Source organism: Strigops habroptila, chromosome 2, assembly GCF_004027225.2.
Source record: "Strigops habroptila isolate Jane chromosome 2, bStrHab1.2.pri, whole genome shotgun sequence".
NCBI classification, from domain to species: domain Eukaryota; kingdom Metazoa; phylum Chordata; class Aves; order Psittaciformes; family Psittacidae; genus Strigops; species Strigops habroptila.
This window is the reverse complement of record NC_044278.2, coordinates 27,358,289-27,383,467: the sequence shown is the minus strand read 5'-3', so window position 1 is coordinate 27,383,467 and position 25,179 is coordinate 27,358,289. Positions and strand designations below refer to the sequence as shown.

The window sequence follows — 25,179 nt, the reverse complement described above, 5'->3', positions numbered from 1 at the left end:
ATACCGGAATCTTTCAAGTGAAGCCCTCTCTTAAAGATTCTTCTTGGAAAGTAAACAGCTTACATGTCTCGGAGTAACTTGCAAGGAGAACGGGACTTGAAATCCAAGCCACTTCAATAATTAATCCTTTTATTACTCTTGCCAGTGCTACTCTGTTTCACAGCCAGAAGGGAGTGGAAGGCTAAATCAAGTCTAGAACTATCTTATGCCTAAATAAGGCTGCCATGCAGCAGCTACACTAATGCTTGCTTTATAGTCAGTTGCTGGTGTGGCCAAAAAATAAACTCAGCAAGTTTTCAGAAGGATTGGCATACTGATACAGTCAGCTGCACAAGTGCTCGTGCTGCTGACTGTAAGGATAATAAGAAGACATAAGACTGCCCATTTCTTTACGTAAGGTTGTTGTGAAAAATGCACTGAATGTAAGCAGCTGCTGCTCTAGCATGGCCAAGATTTTGTTTATGTGAAACCTAGCCTGTGGAGAAGAGAACATTACAGTTAAAAGTCACTGCAGGACTAAGTTTTTCTTACCCCTGCCCAGTGCAAAAAGGAGTGCCTGTAGCAAAAGGGAGAGAGGCCTGAGCTCTGAGCCTTGCCAAAATACCAGAAAGTTCCCATGTGAAAGAATTCCTAGAGAGTTTGCAAACTGAGGGCTCCTATCTTGGGTATAACCAACAGTGGAAAAGAGCTGATGCTGAATTTGTCTAAGCCCTAAGATGTGTAGGAAGAAACAGCTTCTTAAGCTTGGAACTCAGTTCTAAAATACACATAGAACAGATGATAGCCAAGATAACTGTAGTTTAAAATTGAAGCTGGCCCCTTTAAAGTGAAAGCTTCTGACTGAAATGTATAGCACTTACAGGAAACTAATAGTGGTTCCTTGTCTGTGCCAATGCACAAACTACTCAACACAAGCTCAACGCTGTAATTTTGAAAAAGACCTTTATTTAAAAGTAGTGAAAACACTGGAAAAAGTATAAGTTAACCACTTGTCAGTGTGTCTAAGAAGCATAAAGTATATTCCTGCAGTTGTATACAGTAGCTACAACATGTTAAGACCATGATTTGCAAGTCTCTGCCTTTTTTCAGACCACCTGAAGATGACCACCTCTCACACCACATGAGAAGGTTTCTTGGATGAGTTAAAGGAGTCGCTCATAGAACAGGAGATAGGCTTGAGAGCTCAGCACTTTCGCTGCAGGCACAGCTTGTACGTGGGTATCGCTAATGTGGAACCACTGCCCTTTTACTGGTTCAGTTTCTAAAGCTGTGAAAGGAAGAATTTAGGAGTAAAAGTTATAATGAAGAATTGAAGCAATCAATCCTGTACTGCTCTGCAGTAAGAAACAATTTGTAAAATATTTCAAATTACTTACCTTGAGGAGACTGTCCTCGAAGGACAAGATCAGAGAGATGGTTGTTCATACTTCGCATTTTAGCATATGCAGTGTAGTGCCCAGACCTCATTGTTCCACTGTGTTCAACAACTCCATAGAGAGAGTACAGTACTTTTGTATTCCCTTCAGCCACATTCTATAAAAGCAAAAGTTCAGGTATGCCAGTCAGGTACTGGGTTTTAAGCAAGGCTAGAATGTAAACTCTTCACTTTGCTTTCATCTGTTTGCTGACAAAAGGGAAGCTGGTCACTGCGGATTCATGCAAGCACTACAGATATGGTCAATGGACATACTCAAGTACAAGCTGCATTTGCAAGTTACCCTGTATTATCACACAAAATTACTGAAGCTTGACAAGCATTCTACAAAGATTCTGCTAACCAGCTTCATCATGAAAGCTTGTTAGAACATGGGAAAGGAGAATCTGACTGTTTTCCCACTTACTTTACATTTAGCTGTACAGAAAGGAGCCAAGTCTATCACTTCTGGAAACTTGATATGCCTGTTAACCTTCCGGAGATTAAATCCAGCCTTAAACAAAGTAGAGGAAAACCCCATAATGTTAAAATGTAGGTATTAAAACCATGCTTAGTTACTAAATGTTTCAGGTTGAAGTTTTAACAATACAAAATCAGGTTTACATCACACAACATCGGGGGAAAAAGCAACACTTCTTTTTGTCTCCAATGCCCAAGGTTTCCCAGCAGCACCTCCTTGCCCCTACATGCTGCGCTGGAGCACAAGTTAACATGGTTCTTCAACTCACTCTTATGGTAACTTAAAGGTAGCAAAAGTGGAGAAAGAATCAGCTCTAATGCACTTATGTAACTACGAGGGTATCTCTTGCTTCTCAGATATTGTGATATGCCTGAGGATCTAATTTTATACCATCAGAACTGATGTAAATTCTACTCCTGCCTTATGCAAATAATCTTCCAGTATCAAACTAGAAAAACAAAAGGAGAAGATGACAAATGTTATTTTCTTAATTATATCACAGTCTCTTGGAATAAGCTACACTTTTCTATTTTCTCTGTGAAATTGTTTTTCATCTACTTAGTTACCTCCCTTATTTTTCAAGTATTTTGACCAAAATACTGAACAGCAAAGAGACGATACTGTCTCCCATCTCCATCCCATTCCTCTTTCTTTCTTGAAAACCTAAAGCCCTAAATTACAATTTTTCCTACAACTTGGAAAAAAAGTAAGCCACTTTACTTTGGTGTCTATAAATAAGACTTAAGTTGCATTGCTTTCCATTCTCCACGCCTCACCCCATAAGGCTCAGTAACCTCTCCAATTTTATGGACTTATTTGTTACACTCATTTAGTAAGGGATCCTATTCTATCTCTACTGAACTGCTGCAGTAGCAGGAAACAACTAATGCTAAAATACTGCTTAATCCAGTAAGCAGTAACAACAGTGGGGAATGTACTGCAAATAAGCTCATAAAACAGTGTTTTCCAGGTAACTAATGGAATATTCTTTTGGGAAAACACACCCCAGCTCCTCAAAGGCCACAAAAACCAATGCTGCACACCAGTGCCTTCTGAACATTGAAAAAAAGAAAAAAAAAACCCATGACAAACCCCCAAACCAAAACAGTCTTAATATGAAAATATGCTAACATTAGATTTAAGTTAAGCTAGTATTATGTGCGTATATACATATTAAACTGACACTGTGTACATACACATTTTTACAGTTATCAGCCTGCTACTTACCTGTTGAAACCTTTTTAAGTGAAGAGTTAAAACTGGAGGAGCAAGAGAGATTAGCATCTGCTTTTTGGCATTAGTATAAACATATTTTTCACCTGCAGAAAAGAAAAACCACCAATGATTAAAATCTAAACAAACGTTACAGCAAGAATTTATTTTCACTATTTAGGCTGCTCTAATGTCATCTACTACAACAAGTGAGAAACTGAATAGTCACCCTTAACCTGAGGAACTGTGCAACAGCTGCCATCTTGCAGATCCCATATCACAAGAGTAACCCCTCAAGTTACTAAGCAAAGTCTGCATGAGCAGGATGAATTCTTCCCCCTTCTCTAAAACTCTCACCATCAGAAATTGCATGCAGTTTTAACCGGACTTTCATGAAAACACCAACAGGATTTCCCTATGACTGTCACAGCAGAATTTTGATATTTAAGGAAAGAACAGGAAAAAAAGTTACCTGCTAAGTATCTACTCCCTACATTTACCCACATAATGAATTTTTAGACTGCAATGCCCTTTCCCTCCCACCAAATCCAAACCCACTCCTCTTTTTCAGTCCTGGAGTAGTCTGTACCCGAGCTTGTAATCCTACTCAGTTAAGAACTTATTTGTATTAATCTGTATGAAAAGAGGTTCTCACAACCTACTCACTGAATACTAGTTCCACTGATCGAAGTTAAAGTTATACCAATGCCACTTCAGGGACATTGCCCCCCACTCCCTCACCCGCTCAAGCAGCAGATAGGGACATATTTAGAATATTTGTTTTCTTAAAGATAATTTATCATACTTTTTATGTTCTTCTTTGGTCCATAATGTCTTTGTGTGCATACATCACAAAGTAGTTTATTGGTCTCAGTAAGTTTTTCATTACGGGTAAACTGATACAAACAGTGATGGATAGAACCTTCTTCTGGGTTCAGATCTTCCCTGTTTGCAAGAGTACGAAATGCTGTTTCTGGATCTTCAGTCAATACTTCACATGTCTTGATGGGAACAGTTTGAAGGTCATCTGATGTACTCATATCAGATTCAGCACTGGCACCCAAATGTAGTTTTGAAAAGTCAGTAGCAAGCTCTTCCTCATTATTTTCATAATCTTCATCTTTCAAAGACAGATTGTCAAGTCCATTGACTAACTTTGCAGGACAATCTAAGCCTTCCATAGGGAGATCCATGAGAGACTCCTTTTCTATACACTCTTGTTCTGGCTTTCCTGTATTTTCATGCATGCTCTGAACTTCTGTACTATTTCCCTGTATACTCAAGTCTTTTTGAGTTAAGCAGTGATCTTTGCAACCATTTGATGATTCCTCTTCTTGCTTCGTATCAGGTGTTTCAGAGTCAATTTCTGCCTCTGATTCTTGGTTGTATTCAACATCTTTTTCTGGCTGTTCAGTTCCACAGATATCTGTCAAGTGAAGCACCTTTCCTTGAAGTTTTTGCTGACGGCGTTGGCTCTGCAAATTTGAATAAGTAACATAGAAGAATACAAAAATCAGAGCAAGTTTAAAATATATCTAGCATTTCTTACCATTCCTTTAACAAATTTTGTAGCATGCCATATATGCACAGGGTGGGAAAGTAATCTGTGATTTAATAACCAGAGGTGATTAATATACTGAATTTATCCTCACTCAGACAGGCTAAGAGAGCTGGGCTTGTTCAGCCTGGAGATGAGAACGCTCTGGGGAGACATTTATAACAGCCTTCCAGTACCTAAACGGGGCTTAGAAGAAAGCTGGAGAGGGACTTTTTTACAAGGGACTGTAGTGACAGGACAAGGGGGAATGGCTTTAAACTGGAAGAGGGGAGATTGAGATTAGATTTAGAAACAAATTCTTCACGATGAGGGTGGTGAGGCACTAGCACAGGTTGCCCAGAGAAGTCACAGCTGCCCCATCCCTGGCAGTGTTTGAGACCAGGTTGGACAGGGCTTTGAGCAACCTCGTCTAGTGGAAGGTGTCCCTGCCCATGACAGGGGGGTGGAACTAGATGGTCTTTAAGGTCCCTTCCAACCCAAACCATTCTGCGATTCTGTGATATAGTTCCCAATGTTCCCTGTTACACAGTATCTTCGAAATACATTTGTGATTCTCTTTAGAATACAGACATAAGAAAGGGTATAGTTTTGTGAGTACTCTTGCAATCAGTGACTAGAGAACAGCTGTCTGAAACAAATTAATTACTTCATACAAGCATCAAAATTCCACATTCCTCTGGATATTAGCTTACATATAGCACAGCAACTCTTAACAGAGTATGTAACTTCTTAATAGCAATGATGTAGATAAAATTGGTCTTTTCAGTTGTGCATTTTACAGAGGAGAAATTCTAAGCTGTCTCCTCCATCTAATTTGAGGAAGCAAAAAGAATTTGTTTTACTGAAAGTTGCAAGCACTTCATTAATAAAAGTGAAATACTGATCAAAACCAACCTTGGCTTGTTTTTTGGCCTGTTTCTTTGCTTTTTTCTGAAGGTGCTTACTTGTACCAGGGGGCTCATCTCTCTGCTTAAGGTAACAGTCATCATTTTTGTTCTCTTCATCTTCAGATTCCTTTTCTTTGTTTTTCTTAATGTTTCTCTCATTTGTATTTTTTACTTTCTATTAAAAAAAAATGCAAAAATCCACAAAACAACCACAGAAGTAGAAATATTACTGTCCCAAATAACAAAACAGTATTCAAAAGAAAACTCTAGGGATGAGATGTTATCTGAGTTTTCAGTTCAAGAGAAAGCATTTTAGTGTCTATAACATACAACTAACTCATTTATGCCACCCTAATATTTACAAAAGCGGTGTCTCACTCCAGAGGGAGCCCATGTGAAACACTGACTTGCAGAATGAAACAGTATGAAAAAGTAAGGGCCAAATTCTGAACCTGTAAAGGGGCAACACTACCTTTGGCCCTAACAGATGTAAATCTCACTAAACGCACTGAACAGTAACATCTGACACAAGCCGAGAGACATTTTCAGCTGAACTGCCTGCCACAGAATTTGTTTGCTTCTGCTACAATGAAATTTGTTTGCTGCAGAAGACATACGATCCCTTTGGTTGAGGGGGTTTCATTTTAATATTTACTCTTTAACTTTTGTGTTAGCAGTGCTACATAGCAAATCTGAAACATTACATATAAAGATTATCAATATGAAATACAAAGCAAATCAAGCCTAGATACTCAAAGAATATCTAGAGATCAAATCAAACAAATCACTACTGATCAAATAAGTAATCACATGCTATCCTCCCAACTTTATTTAATAACTTGAATATTATGAGAAGTATTTCTGCATTCAGCACAGAAAAATGGATAAAAAAAGGGGGCACTCAAGCAACCACTTGCTTGGTGGCACCCATCATTGTCATGCAATTTAGTTCAGTTTTACAACACTGAAGATGAATTGGGAAGCATTGTTTTTTGAAACTCAGTCTTCTACAATAGTGAGACAAAATTGGTACATACCAGATTACTACCTAAGCCAATCTCTACATTAGAAACATTAATTGACAAAGCAGCAAAATTACCAACAGACTATCAGATTTTCCAGAGACCATTTATGAGCCACAACTTACAGGAATGACTCTCATAAAAATCTTATTTTCTATCCTTCTGGGCAAACTTATAATTTTAACTTTCAGAAGAGACATTTAGAAATATGCATAGATTCATTCCCTACTGATTATATAATAAAGGTGTTTTCATGTAAACTACTGCAAAAACGCAAGCACATACAATTTCTTACCTGATCATCTAGTACAGGAAGCGACAAATCAAGGAAAGACTCATGGACCAAGGATACCTTTAAATGAATATTCAAAAGTCCAATTTAATTTCGTTTGGAAGTGGCTGGCTTGCTGTCAATAGGCTTATTTGTACATAGCCTTGTTTGCATTTAAGTCATGTTTTCACAAGCGCATACAAACATAAAAACACAGCTAATCTCCCTTCACAAACAGCTATCCATGACTAAAATATAGCTTTCTAACATAAGGGAAGAAAGATTCCAGCCAAACCATGCTCCTCTTTGAAAAGCATGTAGCTAGCCAACTCTTAGAAGTGCATTAAATGAAACAAACTTCTCTAGTTTCACTTATTTCTACATATAGTTATTTTGGTGTTCTCCTACAGATTACATAAAATTATACCCTAGGCTATTCAAAGCAGACAGTTTACTTACGGTTCTGCATTCCTCACACATAATCGTACTGGTTAATTCTCCACCAAAAATCCGATCCACAAAACTTTGTATTCCCTTTTTCTTCTCATATTCTGAGAATTGACAAAGTATATAGTAAAATTAATAATATTACATTGAATATATTGACAACCAATTTAGTTATGGCATACCACCTTAAAAAAAAGTGAATACATATACAAAATGTATGATGGAATGTGTTGGTCTGTTCTAGTTTCCTCCAGAAATACAGCAAGATTCTTAACTTAAGATTCTTTCATATATCAAAGAAATGGGAGCGAAAAGAGATTTGCAGAAGACAGCTTGACTGAACCAACACCTTTACCACTTTCTCAACTCAAACACATTTCCTCATTTTCTCAGAAGTACTGTATTCCAGTAAGAGTTCCCATTTTCTCTCAGGACTTAACTCCACCAGCTATCTGAACCTAAAAACCAAGCACCAACTTTTGTCAGTACAGGTGCCCTAAAACAAAAGCAATTTCCTCAAGCTGTATTTTCAGTGTAGCACACAATCTGAATTTAAACTTGCTCTTCATCTTCTAACCTAAATGATGTTGAAAAGTTGAAAAATTCTTCTGTTCAGTGTTCTTTCCTTTTGATACTGCTGTTAAGTACCAATAGACTATTAGGACTGAATAAATAATTACATTCACGTGATAATATTTGAATAATTAAATACTACCCAAACATATTTTAATGCCTAATGTCTATAGAATCAACTCTCTCTTACACTGTCAAGGAACCACCACCAAGTTTGGTAAGACATTTAAACAGACTTAACATTATTGAGCCCTATATTCTAGAGACACACATATTCAAGAGATCCCATAAAGTTGTACAATTAAACATGCATCTTTTAGTTGACACTATAAGTGTTACTTTGGGTACTTCAATGAAACAAGGTTTTAAATTATCACAACATCAGGAACATGCATTTTACCTTTAATTTTCTTTTTAATTTCTTCTTCATTTTGTTTGTTAGAGTCAGTCAGTGCCTTCAGTATTCCAACACTTATTTGCTGAAATTTTCAAAACAAACACATGCTGTAAAATTTCCTAAACTAATTCTGTTAACTAGTTCATTTCACAAAACGTTTCAGATAGATAGAGGAAAAAAATTTAATCATCGCCAATTCAGAGAATCAATACAAACACCACAAATGCCTCTAGAGACACAAAATAGTTCCTGTGGATATAAAAAAAAAAAAAAAAAAAAAAACACACCACTGAGAAACAAGCTTGCAACTCTAATGTTGCAATTAGTATGTAAGAAAGTAAGCCTAAGGATAAAATACTTTCCCAAATTAAGTAATTAAGTGAACTTTCAGGCATTTCAGAAATTAAGAAATAAGAACATTTCTTTAGGGCGAGTACACATATACCATGCTTTTCTGTAGAAATTTTGGACAAGTCAATCTATTTCTGAAGGACAATAGACATTTGTATTAGTAGTGCTGAATTAACCAAAGACCTTTAAAGCAAGCAAAACGGAACCTTTCTACTTGACTTGAGCATAGAGAATAATCAGTACACTGCCTTGCAGAATGGCAGAAAATATCATTACCTTAGAAACCTAAACAACGCATGCAATATATGCAAGTGATACAGGCCACAAACTTCCCTCTTTGAATAATTTTGTTAAATGAAAATAGTAATACCCATGGTTGCTCCTTCACAACCGCACTGCTTAGAGGCTGCCCGGTTCTACAGGTTTGTTGCTCATCTGCTTGAAGTGCGTGCTATGGGCAGCACAAACGACTCTCAGAGAGTGACTTATCTCAAAAAGAACGTTCTTTCTCCTCTCAGCAGAGGGGAAAGCCTTGGTCTGTGGCATGAAAAACAAGGGTTTGTGCAACTATGAAATTAGCACTCACTTGCACTTCTTCTGCTCTCATTCCATCAAGTAAGTAACGAAGCAATTCATGACTGTCTTGCTGCTGATAACCTTTAAATCGTATTGCTCTGTTAAGTGAAACAATGGTTGTAAAGTATAACTGAACTTGGACAAAGTAAAAACAATTCACATCAGACACAAAAGGACAAAGTCTCAAGCATGTATGTATATATATAAAAGCAACAAATTTCTCCATGTGGTGTTTTCTAAAAATATTGTCAGTGTCACTGATAATCTTTGATTTTACTTCTCTTCATTTATATTTTGCTTTTTATCCTCTTCTTTCAAAACTTGTTACATATTATACAAATTTTACAGGCTATGATGTGAGCTCAAGAAAAAAAAGGGAAAAAACTGTCTTTTTAAATAGCTAACTTTTCTCATACTCACTGTGACATGCAATTGTAAAGATACTCACTTTTTACAAACCTGAGCAAAAAGTTCCTTAGGAGTGATGACCCCTCTTTTTGTCTCTTGCATTTCTGTCAGGAACTGATACATGGCTAACGTCAAAGGACCTGGCTGATCTAGTTTTATCAGCTGAGGTTCCTGTTTTAAAGAAAAGCAACAAAGTTGTTTTGCCTTAATTTGTTGACAGATCCTTCTGGAGTAAGTTTTCCTTACCTAAATGCTTCAGCACTTGAAAACATTATTATAAACAAACCCTCCAAAATGGCAGTAAGTTAACCTAATAAAAACAATCAATAGATGGTTTCTCATGAGGTGACAACAAAACACTGGGCTAAGAATCATTAATTATTTACTGCTTAGTTGCAACTCTGGATTTCTTGCTCTTATTAGGAAAAAAAACCCCAACAATTCCTTAAAATGCGCAACTCATCTTTCCCTTCCAAATCCCTAACTGTAATGACAGGTGTGTTATTTCAGTTACCACTGCAGACATCCTCTAGTTTCCTATTTTGTATTTAGACAAGTGACACTATGGCAAAAGTTACACATTTTCACCCTTTAAATAACATAATAATAATGTAAGTACTAACAACTGACAACTAATAGCTACAGTAATGAATCACTGCTCTTTCACTTTGAATGAAAGACCCCTGTGGACTTCAGAAGCAGTTTATGGAAGTCAACGGTGAAGTTCCCACTGATTTTATATCTTAATCTTGTTATTATTTAGCTGAAACAGATTTAAAATCCAGAGATGAGTGCTGCTTGATTCTTTAACAGACTCCAAAGGTGGGAAGAAACACTATGGAAGTCAAAGCATATATACCATGGATAACTCAGGTGACTCGATTTTAACTGTTGTGCCAGGCATTTTAGCTTCCTTAAGCAGCTCCCTCAGGACTGGAGTTTGTGATAAATTCTGTAGAATGTAAAAGAAGGAAAAAGATTGGTAACTCGGAACAAGAGGAAGAGCAGTTGAGTTCCACTATAGTCATGGAACTGGCAGCAACCAGATTAGTAGCAATTTATTTTTCCCAAACACAGAACTTAGAGTGGTAACTATCACTCTGGAAATTCTAATGGTGTCCAAGAGTTAAATGTGCATTCCATACAGTTAATGGGACTTCCAGGTGTTCTTTCTGAATTATTTTAGATTGCAGAAACCTTAAATTCTTCTACAGACTGATCTTCTGACAGTCTATTTCCTAGTGTCTGTTTCTAAAAATCAAAAGGTAAAATGCAGTGTGTATATCTGCTTGGTTTAAAACATGTCTAAAAATAAAACAAACTGTTTACTAAAACCTGCGAGTAGGAATTTTGAGTAAAGCTTCAGTATCAAAAGCCAAAGAGCACAAGATTACATGCAAGTTGTAATATACATAAAAGAGCAAGCTTATTATATCCAAACACTGCTTAGCTAAGCAAGACACACGAGACAGCAATGCAATATGCTCATCCTGTTAATATTTACTTTTGTTTGATTTCTTGTTGCCGAGAGAAACATTTGTGTTTCAGTAAACACCCACAGTCTTCGGGTATTAATCTCTTATATTCTAAGAGGTCAGCAAGGGCAATGTGCCAGACTATTTTTTTAATAAATCAAGAAGTTGGCATGCTCAGTCTACAACACCAAAAGATGCTGTCCCTCAAAGATAAGGCAGTTTGTTATATTTTCCCTTACAGCAAGCCTGAACCTGCAACTCCATTTCTCTGCATTTCTCTGGGCCAACACACTATTTTTAGAAAGAACCCATCATTCTTGGCAGATAAAAAAAATCGCATTTTAATTGTGTCACTGTAAAATACTGGTGGCAGAGGAGTTGTGGGCTGATTGGCTTTGGGGGTTTTTTGTTGGTTTTGGTTGTGGGGTTTGTTTTTGTTGTTTTTTTGGCTATTAAAAGGTTTGGCTTGTTTGTTGTTGGGGTTTGGGGGGGGGGGGGTGTTTGTTTTGTGTTTTTTTTTTTTTTTTTTTAAGACCAGCAATAACTACCATACCTGCATCACTGCATTAAAGAAGCATGTATTCCCCAAGTTACTAAGTCCCTTCACAGTCACTTCTGAGTTAGTACTTGAATTAGAATTCTCTTCTTTAAGCGAGACTTCTTTTTCTTGCTCATTTTTACTGTCTTTTTCTACTTTTTTATTTTCAAATTCTTTTTTCTCTTGTTGCTTTTCTACTGAAACAATAAAGAAAAAACATACCACATATTATCCAGTAACAGCAAATGGGCTAGGAAACAAAAATACAGGCATCAGCAATTTACAACGTTTAAAACTTAAACATATAATTAATTCTCTAATTGTGTTAAGCTACTGACGTAGGTTCTTAAACTATCTAGGTAACAGGAGTTGAAAAATAAACCAACCAAACAAAAATATCAACAAACCCCTGAAATGTCATTTCAGATCAGCATGCAATTTAAACATGCCACTTGGCCCACAAGCCATTCATACCATCAATCTCTGAAACTCTGCATGTGTTATCTGAAATTTAATTCCTGTTGCAAAACCATGTATGTTAGGGCTTTATACAACATCCAACATGATGGCATTTGAGATAATATCCCTTTTGACTGTCTGAAATGAAATGCACAGGCCTCCCACTGTGAAAGCACTCTCATGTTCATTTCGTGAACCTGAACAGATGAAACTAGAAGGTTTATATTCTTTAAGACCCATTAAAGATATCTTCCCTAAAATTACTTCGGTGCCTAGTTCAAAATTTCAATAACCATAATAAAACCATGAAGGAATTCTGGTTAATTTTCAGAATAATGCCCACACTGGTTCTGCCAGTTTGGCAGTCTACTATTGATTCAGTTTCTGACAAAAAAAGCTGTGAGCCAAGACTAACTTTAAAATAAAGTAACACGAGCTCAGAGAAAGCAAGGGCAACAGACAATACAGTCTTTGCAGATGGGCAAGAAACAGATGGATGGACAACAACAGATAGAACACCTGAAACAACTGCAACCAGGTATTCATTTGTTTTCCAGTTCAAACTTGAAAAGGAGAATTTTGGCAACCAATATGAAGGTCAAGGATATTAAGTGTAGAAAAACTATACATCTGGACAAGACTGACCAAAATCACTCAAAGATTCTGTTCCCTGTGGGAAAAACTCAGCTGCTTCCTGAACAAATATTTGGAGACAGCCACTTGGCATTGCTGGATGGTTGTGATCTATTTCCCAAGGGGGCTACAATTTCACCCAAATGTGTTATTTTTGATAGCGATGAGTTATAACATTTATTTTGATATGCAAATTCTTCCAGGTTTTCTAGTGGAAATGCCTTGCACAAAACCAGTTTTGCCATTGTGGAAAGTGAGAGATTTTGCTGGGTTTGTTTCCTTTTAAACAACCATGTTTTACAGATAGACTGCAGGCTGAACATGCTGTTTTAGGAGAATTCTGAAGGCACTGCAGCTACCTGTTCTAAATGTACAGATCCAGCAGACAAATCCTCTTGTATACACTTTTCACTAGGAAATGTGCTGCAACAGCTGGAGGCAGTCATTCCAGCTGATACATTCACAAATACCTACAAAAATACTTTTAAACACTCTAAGTATCCTTCAAATCTCAAGACAGACTAAGCAATGATGAATAAACACAGCACTTCTAAGTACTGAAAGTCAATTCCTTACTCATAGAACAACTGAGCAACACATTAAAAAAAAAAAAAAGTCATAGTAAAATTTTTTTTCCCCTCCTATTTCTGTATTTCTGGTCTGTAAAAGTTTAGCAAACACTGAGCAAAATCCCGGTCCAATTAGGCCCATAGGTTAGAACTGTACTTATGCTATCAGAATTCTGACACAGGAGGGAAAAGAAAAAAAGAAGAAGAAATTAGCTTTTAACTTTAACTACAAGGTGCTCCAAAAGTTAAATCTAATTTAGTGTACATTCTGGATTTAGTAGTGTCTCCTACATTTAAGGGACTTTCTGATTTGCTGTATGCATACTACAAATACTTACCTGTATGTGATGAGCCAATGCAAGCTTGTTTTCTAATATAATCCACAGTCTGGCCCAATCGGCTTGAAGTACTGTATGGAACTTCATTATCACATATGTAGCACCTGTCTCCGCCGCCCCAGAAAAGAAAGAGAATTAATCCTATTTTTTTCCTATTGTTTAAAATTCCTAAACTATTTGCTTGTTTGATGCAATTCATTACACAAAATTACAAGATTTATTTTAAGATTTAGAAGTCTTGGAGAAGAGTTCGATCTATTTCTGATCAAGAAAATAAAGTTTAAAAATTATCTTTACTAAATTATTTCAGTGACTGGAGGCTATGATTTACAAGTATAAATTAGATTCTTAAAAGCTGTGCTTAGAAACAAGCACAGCTTGTTGTTCTTGCTTGTTGCAAGAAAAAATAAATACAGGGAAAATTCTGCCAAAATCAACAAACTAAGATATCAGACCCTAAAGGAAATTACTTACATTGTTATGGCATGGAAAAATATTATGAGTATTCTAGCCAAGCAAGTATTTAATTTTATTTAAATTGGATAAGAAATAAATTGTTGTCCTCCATTAGCCCTGCACACTTTTATTTGCTCTTCCATTGCTGATACAAACCTATTTGTCTCTTTGTGAGCAAGAAATTGCATGGTTAGGACACTAGTCTGTTTAAAACAAAATTATGAGAGAAGCTGCAGTGATAAAGGCTTGAGTAAAATTCTTCCAGAACACATACAGCTGAAGGAGAGTCGCATGTACTGATTTTTACAGTTCTGCCCAATCAGCTCTTTGAAGAGGTGGCAAAAGGTTTGAAGACATTGCAAATACAGCTGCACTTTGAAACACACCAATTACAGTTCTTAGGCACAAATGCATTTAGCAGATTTCAGGATTACCATAAATCAGACTATTTTCTGACATTAAAAGCCGTAGAAGTCTGCAGCAAAGTGCTTCCCTGAATCTCCAGAATCCCTGAAATTAGCTGCAGTCTTCACATTTCTTCATGTCATAGTAAAAAAATTGTCTCTTTTGGATCCCTGATTATATATTTATTGTCTGTCTGGTTAATTAGAAAAATAGGCATTCTTACTCCTGGAGTAATAAAGGATAGTTATTTCCATGGGTAATTTTGACATCATAACCTTTTATCTGTCAAAAAATTTTGCAGGTAACCTTGAAGGAATCAAGGGATTGGAAAAAGTTTGGGTTTTTTTCCAGTGATGGCTGTTTGACTGGTAGGGGGAAGAAACATAAGTAGATCCAACTGCTATGCCATACCACTAGTGAACATGCATACAATAGCACTTGTTGTAAACCCAAAACAGCCGAACTTAATGAACTACTAGAACTCTCCTCTTTCTCTCCAAGTTCAAAACATTTCTTTTAACTGTTTACAGGTATTATTTAAATGCCAATTTCAACCACAAATGCATACACACCATAGAAAGATTCATACATTCATAGCATTAATAAATTCTGATGAAAACTGCTTTTGCTTTTATATACCAGGCCCACTGTAAAATACAATTCTTGACTGCAGGTTTGATTTATAACAATAATTTATACCAATGTATCAATCACTGAATAATTTCTTGTGCAAGTTTGTACAACCAAGAAATTTGAGAAGCAAACCAACTTTTTTCAACAACTTCCTCTCAGCCACAAGCACTTAGATTTAAAAACTAAGTTTTAGAAAAGAGAAAATAAAGCACTTCTAAACCATATTTTTAACACCAATTTAAATAAAAAGTTCACTAATTCATTAGTAATACATGCAATTAATAATGTCTATTTCCATTCCAGAGTTCAATAAAAATATTGATCATCACACATAAAGTGCTAAAATATGATCAAGTAAAAAGATAATGTTATATAAAAAAAAAATTCTATGAAAATGAACATAGTGACAAATAATGAGTTTTAAAAAAAGGGTACTAAGCAAAATGAAAACTCTATGTCAGGCACAGTATTTGCGTATAGCACTATTTAGAAAATTAAGGTTCCCCCTTATGTAGTAATGCACTATTACTTTTCAGAGAAAGAAATAGTACCAGGGAGACGCATTTTCTATCGATTGATCCAGTAGCATCTTGTAATTCTACAGTTGTGCTTTTTAACTACACATACAGTATTAAGAAGTCACACTTATTGAGAAAATAAGTTTGTCACTAACTGCGCATGAGAAAGGAGCTTCTCCCAAAACTGAAAGTTAAGATTTAGAGCTACATATCAACATTGGTTTCCATGTGTCAGTATTCTGACCAAGCAAAAGCAGCATTTACTAGTTGGTCAATTTCAACTTCAATTACAAAAAATTTCTAGTTACGAATTTTACCAGAAAGTAGTATTTATTCAGCAAATCCCAGCAAAGACTGCTGAGAACTTTGTGTGTGGAAATGCTTTATACCTATCTAGAGGTAAATCCTAGAATTCACAAAGAAAAGAAAACAAATTATATCCCAGCCTCTGTTGCCCTCTAGCTATGACTTGTAACTGTTGCCTGACAAACTCACCACACACTCCAGTTGTCCAAACTGAGAACCAAACAATGGGGATCTGATCTTGGCGTTTCATAATGCTTTAAAGCATGCTGTTCTGGAGAATTTCTGCCACAGCCCTATAATGTTGATAACCAGGTGTCACAAAATCCAGTGATCATGTATCAATGAAACATAGATAAAGTCAGAGTATAAACAAAGTATTAAAACGAAAACTGTTTAATCACGTTAAACTATTTAGGATAGACAGGTCTCTGTTTTAAGACACTTATTTCTGCAGAGAGAAATGAGTGCAGAATAGCTATGAAGTTGCTCAGGGACAGAACATTTAATTTACAAATTCCAATTTGAACAGCTTGAAGAATGGTACAGAACAAAAACCTCTTCAGCATGCAGAGTTCTAAGTTTACTAAACTAATGTGAGCATAAGATCTTATTGTAAGAATCACAAATTAGGAACATTAACAGAAATTTTTATTTTATTAGCAAAATAATTTGGACTTTCTAAGAAAACAAGTCCTCAAGATGGTGTTTTAGCCTTAAGCCTGCTAAATGCCTTTGTGCCAAGCTTCTAAGTAATTCATTTCCAATTCAGAGCAGACATTCTTGAATGACACTACAGTACATAAAATCATTTATGCAGCACCACCTTTAAAATAATTAAAAAAAAAAAAATTATACAAGAGTTGAATTAGAAGCTCTCTTGTTCCACTATATTATGAGGCACTGAAAGATATTAAGACAAATTAACAACAAAACAAGAGATACCCTGTGGCCACATTTTAGACATAACCATATTGAAGGGCTTTCATTGGTCTCCTCCTCAGACTTCTCTTGTATCTTATTATCTGCCTTGCAGTCCTGACAAACATGCCATTCCACATTCAGCAGCGCCTTTTTCAGATGACCTTGTTCTAATCCTTTACGAATATGCTTGCACACAGGTTCTACAAAACAAAAAGCACAAGAAGGTTGTAGGTATCATAACAAAGGCAAATGTCAAAGACACAGGCAGCAATCCAGAAGCTAGGATAGCCTTTACAGAGTCAAAGAAACACTGACAATTTAGCAGATACAGCAGAAAGAAACCCTTCATTAACTCCATTCACATACAGGGATATTGTTACTGCATCCTAAACTACAAAAAAAAAAGAAAAAAAAAAAAAGAATATTTATCACTCAAACCTACATTTAGCCAAGAGTTGTTGACAAAACTTCTGCGTAAAAACCTACCTACTGTGCCAGGCTGTGGGCTTCTATTATTGTGGCCTTATGATTCACACACCACCCAAGACGCAGCCACAGCCCACTGCCATGGTTCCCAGTCACCAAGGCGGCAACTGGCTGGCCTATAAAGTGGAGGTTATGGAGGTTACGCTTCTAGCTGAGCTGCATCAGTGAAATTATACAGCAGACTATGGTAGAAACAAATGGCAGAGTCATCCTGCCTGTACCATTATCACTTCACACTACAATACCAACCCTTACTTGGAGCTGCAGCTTCTGGACCTGGTGTGAACTCCATCTATTTAACCACACTCTGCTAACAATGGTTGCACTGAGAACAGACATATGTTGCTAAGAGCCACTATCAGGAGTCTAATTACCTTATTTCTTCTTTGGTTAATTTTTAAGATTGCTGGTTACCCTGCACTTGTATGAAGAGAAGCTGTAAGATTAAGTCATGAACAGAGAAACTGCAATTGACAAACAATGCATATGCAAACTGATTCAAGATCTCCCAAATAAAACAAACAAACAAAAAAATCATTTAAAAAAAAAAAAAAAAGGTAACACATTTTAATCCCTCCCCCTTTTTTTCTCTTGTGCATGTTTCTAAGACATTTAGCATCATCGGCCTACAACTCTTCACTATTTGCAGTTAACAAGTGTCTAAATTTGCAAATACAGGGTCAAATATCTGACAGTGCAGTTACCTCAAAAGTCAGAAAAAACCAAACATGAAAAAAGAAAATGCTGTATGTACTTAATACGTTAAAAAAAAAAAATAAAATCACGTTTTTGTGAAACTATTATTGAGAAGAATTACATAGCTGCTTACATAATTCAACTGTCATAAGTCCTTTGCTACAGAGGTATTTTTATTGCTCAGATACCATAAACAGCTCTGAATCTATCTTTGTCGGGGATCATATCCAACATTATGGCCTCAGGACAGCAAACTTCTCTTAGCATGAGCTGAAACTGGTAAAAAGTTTTGTACCTACAGTTCTATTTCTGTCCAAGAATATAGGATTTTACCAGAGTACAAGTGCAAGCCAATAACAGCCAAATACAGATATTTAGATGCACTTTTTAAGCCTTTAAAACAAACAAACAAAAAACAACCTACAAGCTTCATCTACAACTTCAAAACTGTCTTTTTAAACAAACCTTTTGTTTATTGCCACTACTATTACAGTGGAATTATTTACACTGATCAGTCTTAGTTTACATTTGTGATTTTACAGGACTTTGTCAGGGTAAACCAGCCTATTTTTAGCCAAAGAAGTGAGACACCATCAGCAAATGCACCATAATCGATTTCTTTGCTGGAAGACTCACAGCAGACATTGACCTTGATTTCAGGAAGAAAAGACAAAAGAAGCTAAAAAGACAGAAGGTACCACACGACCAAGACAACCAGGAAACCAAAGTAGAATAGACTTGAATTTAAAATAGACAGGCCATCACACCAAGCCTCCTAGCTAAAACTGTAAGCGCCCTCTAATTAGCATGGCTCAACTAGTTTGCCCAGTCAGGATCAACAAAAAGGATGGGCAAGACACAATCTGTGACCCAACCCGAAAAGGTGGTAGAAGAGAATACTACACAGCACAAGCAAAATTAAGAGCTAGAATAACCAGGGTAAAAAAGATCATGAAATTTCAACACAGGGGTGAGATCCAGTAGAGCTAGAAGGGTAACATGAATTTGGGATCAGGAACAGAAGGCGAGGATGAGAAAGAGGTTTTAGACAAGAAGCACCATGACTTGAGAGCTGAGACGTCCAGGGCCAGTACTAAGCTAGTTGCTAGTGTAAACACAAATGGTTTCACAGAAACGTGTAATCACAATCTTTTTTGCTGAAGCAAGAACCTTCTGCAACAAAATCTTCATTAGGAAAATGCTACTTAAACCTATCACAACCAGTTTAGCAGCTGACTCTGCAAACCCCTTATATTCTGAGGAATTTTATACCATCTGTGTATGAGTAAAGAACTGTGTGTCAGAGTTTATTGAAAACCAGAAAATAATCCTGATTTTCAAGACAGGATTATTATTATTATTTTGTAGCATACTTATCTAAGTAGCAACACTGTTTCTTGGTAGTCCAGTTTCAATCATACAAACCTATACTTTGTAAATGAGACTTCAAAGCCAGTGACTAACCTAAAGGCCTTCTAATATTAATGAGTTTTCAAGCCCTCTTTGAGGTTAAAACAAACATTAGGACCACAGACTTTTCAGAGGAAACACACCCAGCGTATCTGGAGACTCATCAGACTGTGCAGTTTTGCCTTTGATGCGTTTCTTTCCCATATTCGTAGTCTGTAATTTTTCTTACATGGAACAGTGACCTAGCAAAGAAAAACAGTAAATTAGAAAATAGGCTTTGGTTTTACTTGTTCAGTGCTAAACAATACAAAATTTCTATGGCCAAGATGTTCCTTGAGGTGAATTAACTTGTTTTATTTTGACTTTTCAAAAGAAAATAAATTAACCATACTTTAACATGAAACAAATGTAATTGCTGTATAAGCAAGATCACAGTGTGAACTATAAAAGCGAAATGATTTAAAACCTTAAATCAAAAGCATTATATAATAGATGGGAAACTTAAGCATCAAAAATGCCATAAACCTTTAGGACTTGTATTTTAACTAACTAATAACAGGCAAAAGAATTGGGTTTGTCCCAATTAAATCCTAAGTTATTTGCAATTACAATATTTCAGTTTTCTTTACTGCAAATCCCTTCTGTCTTTGATGAAGTCTGACACACACTAATACTCAAACATACTTGAAAATATACACACAATGGGAGCTGAAATTTTTCAATTTTTTCCACTGGGGGAGATTTATCATCACCTTCCCAACATATCAACCAAATACTTCAGATGGGGTCTGTTATTCAGTATGCCTGTAGACCCTTCCAAAGAAGAGCAATCTATCACTACAGAGTTCCAAGCCTAGTACTTGCCTTCAAATATTTTTAGCTTCTAGTCTGTAGCCCCATGAGGTCTGTGCCTTAACTCTCAGAATAACATTCAAAAACATCAGGTAAACTTAAAAACCAACATATGCTATACAATGAAAACACGCAACCTAAATGGGTTCAAAATCAGGTCTCTGTAGCCTTACACAGTCTTCGCAGGTTGGCCTAACCCTGCTGCCCACCCTTTGCGTAAACATGTTAGCACAGCACTAAATCTGACTTGTATAACACTCGTCCTTTCAAAACCATTTCTTACCTTGGACTCAGAACAGCTGCCTGCGCGGAGCTGTCACAAACTAAAAATCAAGCCAGCCCAAGAGAAACTGAGAGAAACCGAGCTGGGAAGAGCTTAGGCATGATAGCTGTTAGGGGAGGATTCTCTGCCGGAGCATTCACACACCATTCAAGTTGTCAGACAAGGCACAGAGGACTTTTTGTGTGAAAAACCTTTTCGAAGCACACTTTTAGGACAGGTTACCCCATTGTGAAATGACAGGCAGGCAGCCACATCATGAAGAGTAGAATTATTAATTTTTACAACTTAGCATTCAATTTGTTCAGAAAAAAAATAAAAATAAAAAAAGACAGCTCATCCAACGAACTCCTCCAACCCACCAGCACGTTTTTCTGCCAAAATCTACATTTGATCTTATACGAACAACTCTAAACCGTCAAAATCCCTTCCAAATCGACTTTGCTCTTTCCAGGAGGCCAGGGCAGTATCAACACATGTAGCTGTTGGTTTAACCCACACCATCTCCGGATGAACTTGTCTGACAGGCTCCTCGCCAGCCTTTTGCACGGAACAGCCCGCACAAGGAAAAGTGCTACAGAGCCAGCAGCCAGAGAAGTAAAACGACAGTTCGGGTGTTTTGGGGATGGTTTTTTTGTAAGACAGAGCGGTGTGCAAACGCCCGGCAAAACACCGGGGCGCGACAAGCGCCTGGCCTAAGAGGCTGGCCGGGCCGCCGAGGCCGCGCCAGACACCAGCGGGGAGCCAACGCTCCCTGTCCCGGGGTCAGCCGGGACAGCCGCCGCGGCGGGAAGCAGGTGCGCCCTGGTCCCGCTAGTCCCGTCCCCCCGCCACGGGCCGGTCCCCGGGGCACCCCCCACACACACACTTCACCCCACTCACCGCGCACCGGGCCGCGCCGCCCACGTGCACCCCGTGCCCACCGCCGCGCACCCCTCCGCGCTGCACCGCCCCGTCTGCTTCCGATTGGCCTGCGCCCGCCTCCTGTGCCAGCACTGACAGGCGCCGCAGCCAATAGGAAGAGTCGAGCGTCCCGGCCCGGAGCGGACGCTGCGGAACGCTGGAGGAGTGAGTTCCGTGCCGGGGGAAGGCAGGCGGCCGAGGCGATAGGAGCGCGGCAGCAGGAGCGGGGCGCTTCCATCCCTCACCTGCCGGTGCCTCGGGATGAACGGCTCGGTGGTGCATGGCTCCGTCTCGGGGCAGCCCAACAGCTTCACCTCATCCTGCAGGCGGTTGGGCAACCGTCACCAGCTGCCATACGCGCTTCCGGCGTGTTGCATTGTGGGGCCGTGAGGATACGGCGGGATGGGAGGGCAGTGAGGGAACCGGGATGGGGACGTGTCTGCGCATGCGCAAGTACCTCACGCCTCCCGTCCCCCTGTTCGCTCGCCTCCGCCCGGGTGAGCTATGGGTGCTGGGGGGCGTTGGCTGCGGCTCGGGCGGTAACGTCCAGCTCTCTGCGGCCGTCACAGCAGCAGAGACGGCTCCGCTCCAGGAGTGTGGCCTTGCGAGAGGGAAATGTATTTGTTGGCACAGCACCGCATCCTGCCTCGTCTCAGGTCTGTGGAAACCTCGCGGGCTGTCACAGAGTGCGTTCGTGCTCCTAAACTGCTTGCATGTGTGAGCTAGTTTCGAAAGGCTTGGTTATAAAGATTAATACTTGGTAGGGTTAGTTAATGAACTTTGTCCCGTATTGAAGTCCTTATTTTCTTCCTTCATTTCCTCTTTGCTTAGGAGTCAACAGAAATGACTAACCGAGAAGAAGCTGAGATGCAAATTTCAGAATTAGATTTACTCTCTAGCATGTTTCCTTATGAGGAAGAGTTCGTTGTGACTGACCAGCTGGCTGTAGCAGAGCTAAAACACTATGTTGAAAATGAGTCTGCAGAGATGCCATCTTCAAAAGTTCAGTTTATACTGAACGTAAAGCCAGAGGTCTCTAATGCCCCTGTGGTATGGTAAACATGTATTTTATTTTTATTTTGTGAGGTTTTAGGGTTTACTTGATCTGAACACCTGCTTATTTGTTTTTTAGGTGGAATTCTCTATGGCCTGTGCTTTACCGTTTAAATATCCAGCTGTTCTACCAGAAATTACTGTCAGGTATGGCATTAAAAGTACAGGTAACAAAAACATTTAGAAGCTATGGTGTACTACATAGATACAGTTATAAAAGGAAAAGGCAGTCCCTTTTTGGAAGTTTACTGTCAAATTAAGCCAGAAGGACCACAATGTTGGAGAAAAACAATCTACAAGGATGTGATTTCTCTGGTGTCCTCAACAAGTGAGTGAGAAAAATAGGAAAAGCGTGGAGGAGTGCCATCATCTGTACAGAGGGGCTACATGTAGATACTGTTCATAGATTTGATGCTCAAGAAGAGAGACTGTTGTCCATTTTGGCAAGGATTAGCACTAATCAAGGGAGTAAAAATTTACTTGGTCTTATTCTTCCCTTGTCAAAATGCTGTCTCTCCCAGGCTTCTGTTTTGTTTTTTTTTATTGGAACATACCTGTTTAAAGAAGTAGCCCTGCATATTGCAGGAAGTCAGTTCAGCCACCATGCTGACTTTTCAAGTACATTTTCCTTGATTTTGATTTACAGATTTGTAGTATTATATGTGAACTCAAAGAGTTAGTACACTGATTAAATACTGATGAAGACCTTTTCATAGCTAATATGACTTAAATAATAGTAAGTGTATACCATCTAGATGCAGCCTGGGTTTTCGTAGCAGCTTGAAGTAAAACTGTTGGAAAAACATGCTAAATTGTAAGCGTATTACAACCACATTTATATTTTTCTTTAGGTCATCGTTACTGAGCCGCTCTCAGCAGCTTCACCTGAACTCAGATCTAAAAACATATTTGATGCAAAACTGCAGTGGTGAGCCCTGCATGTTGAGTGCAAGGGAATGGGTTAAAGACCATGCAGCTGCTTACATTGACAAGGAGCTTTCATCTTCCTCGGTGACAACATCAAATGCCGCTCAGTCGGAAGTCATCACATTCACTCGACTGTGGATCTATAGTCATCACATTTACAACAAGCAAAAAAGAAAGAATATTATTGACTGGGCCAAGGAGCTCTCTCTGTCAGGGTTTTGCATGCCGGGGAAACCAGGTGTTGTTTGTGTAGAAGGTCTACAAAGTAGTTGTGAAGAGTTCTGGTCAAGGTTAGTTTTCCTTTGTTCTTAAATGTCATTAGTAGTTAGAATATTACATTTTTCATGTTGTATATGTGGCATGTGAAGGTCTGCAAAGGATGTGTGCGTATCATAACGTATACTTGTCGTAATGTATTTCCAACTCTGAATATCCGCTGTAGTGTTCGTTGCAGAAATCAAAGCTGCTAGTACCACACAATGCCTATTTATTTCTGTTTTATCTTCCTCTGTATTTCACTTGTATAGCAATGGACTGCAGTACGCTAGTTGCATTAGATATGTGTGTTGTTATATTGCTCTGCATTTGTGTTTTATTCTGCTCCCATCATTTATATTTCTGGGTGGTGCAGACTAAATGAACGTTGTCATTTGATTGGAACAGCAAGAGAGTACAAGAATATGAGAATTCATAGCACAGGCAAGGCAGAAGTGAGCACTAAAGCTGAAACCACATCTTCATCAATTATTTTGTGAACAATAACATTAAGGTTTTTGAATCCTAAGGCAATACAAAGAAACAAGTTCCTGCTATGGAAGTGTTTGCATGTGAGTAGTGTTTCTATGGCCAGCCAGGGAATCACTATCTCTGTGAAGATACAGGTGCAAATGGAATTTGTTGACTTCTGTGATAATAGCTATTTCATAGTATTTTAAAATAGTCTTTATTTCATAGGCAGATTCATATTTCTCCAATTTCTTTCAGAGTGAGAAGATTAACATGGAAAAGAATTCTCATTCGGCACAGAGAAGATGTTTCTTTGGAAGGTGGAGGACATGCTGAGATTCAGAAACAAAGAAAGTTCTCCACTTTGGAAGAAAAATGTTTTGATGCACATGGTGCCAGAGGCAATCATATGGATTTGGGGCAGCTGTATCGGTTTTTAGAAGAAAAAGGATGTGCTGACATCTTTCAAATGTACTTTGGGGTTGAAGGGCATTGAAGGCGTTGACAATCACCACTGGTCCAAGCACCTATGTTTTTAAGTTAATCTTCGTAACAGATTCCTTAGCTGTTCTGCAGGAGTTGATCAGACAGGGAATTAATAATTTGTGGTTTATACTATGAATCTAGTTTTCAATGAAAACAAATATGCAGTGAGATGCTGAATAATGAAAATTACTAAATGACTGCTTTATTACACTTTCTGATGTTTAGAGTACATACCTAATTACAGGGAAAGAAAATCCATTTGATGAGCTACCGGGCTGTTACAGAATTATAGGTGAATGAATAGATGTAATTGTGGTGAACGAATACATGAATAAGAAGAGACAAAAGTGAAATATGGGTATCTCAGGAGAGGAATTGTTTGTATTATTTGTTGCTGTTTACATACACTACATGAAAACTTTTTTGTAACAATCTTCTATTCTGCTTTCTATCTGGAAGTATATTGAGCCATGATATTAACATTTTATTAAAAAAAACAAACAAACAAAACC

General features: G+C 37.9%; 2 protein-coding genes across 11 annotated transcripts; one reads left to right on the top strand and one right to left on the bottom strand.

The window, feature by feature from the left end:
* Positions 1-923: 923 nt before the first annotated feature.
* Positions 924-21,855, bottom strand: USP16 (ubiquitin specific peptidase 16). Of its 8 annotated transcripts, none has more exons than XM_030477862.1 (18): positions 21,721-21,855; positions 19,584-19,682; positions 16,870-17,048; positions 16,117-16,220; positions 13,610-13,713; positions 11,626-11,807; positions 10,457-10,549; positions 9,638-9,768; positions 9,200-9,287; positions 8,266-8,344; positions 7,305-7,396; positions 6,870-6,926; positions 5,560-5,727; positions 3,913-4,582; positions 3,123-3,214; positions 1,842-1,928; positions 1,377-1,533; positions 924-1,267 (listed from the first exon to the last, which is right to left on the bottom strand). In XM_030477862.1, exons 2-18 carry the CDS (start codon positions 19,642-19,644, stop codon positions 1,143-1,145), a joined length of 2,469 nt encoding a protein of 822 aa, XP_030333722.1. In that variant the 5' UTR covers positions 19,645-19,682; positions 21,721-21,855; the 3' UTR covers positions 924-1,142. The 8 variants fall into 8 exon arrangements, with proteins under 8 accessions (XP_030333722.1, XP_030333724.1, XP_030333723.1 ...); XM_030477864.1 differs by having other exon boundaries at positions 935-1,267; positions 11,626-11,804; positions 21,721-21,830; XM_030477863.1 differs by lacking the exon at positions 21,721-21,855 and adding an exon at positions 21,455-21,550 and having other exon boundaries at positions 935-1,267.
* Positions 21,585-25,179, top strand: RWDD2B (RWD domain containing 2B). 3 transcript variants are annotated; one of them, XM_030477875.1, is made up of 5 exons: positions 21,585-21,640; positions 22,307-22,525; positions 22,608-22,675; positions 23,380-23,745; positions 24,440-25,179. In XM_030477875.1, exons 2-5 carry the CDS (start codon positions 22,319-22,321, stop codon positions 24,675-24,677), a joined length of 879 nt encoding a protein of 292 aa, XP_030333735.1. In that variant the 5' UTR covers positions 21,585-21,640; positions 22,307-22,318; the 3' UTR covers positions 24,678-25,179. The 3 variants fall into 3 exon arrangements, with proteins under 3 accessions (XP_030333735.1, XP_030333734.1, XP_030333736.1); XM_030477874.1 differs by lacking the exon at positions 21,585-21,640 and adding an exon at positions 21,837-22,131; XM_030477876.1 differs by lacking the exon at positions 21,585-21,640 and adding an exon at positions 21,837-22,161.

Coding starts and splice junctions, on each gene's coding strand:
- USP16 (XM_030477862.1), bottom strand. CDS start 19,644: ATGGGAAAGAAACGCATCAAAGGCAAAACTGCACAGTCTGATGAGTCT. Junction 16,221..16,869: donor GTCTAAAATGTGGCCACAGG/GTATCTCTTGTT, acceptor TCAACATTATAG/GGCTGTGGCAGAAATTCTCC. Junction 10,550..11,625: donor TCTTTAATGCAGTGATGCAG/GTATGGTAGTTA, acceptor TACATTCTACAG/AATTTATCACAAACTCCAGT.
- RWDD2B (XM_030477875.1), top strand. CDS start 22,319: ATGACTAACCGAGAAGAAGCTGAGATGCAAATTTCAGAATTAGATTTA. Junction 22,526..22,607: donor AGGTCTCTAATGCCCCTGTG/GTATGGTAAACA, acceptor TTTGTTTTTTAG/GTGGAATTCTCTATGGCCTG. Junction 22,676..23,379: donor CTACCAGAAATTACTGTCAG/GTATGGCATTAA, acceptor ATTTTTCTTTAG/GTCATCGTTACTGAGCCGCT.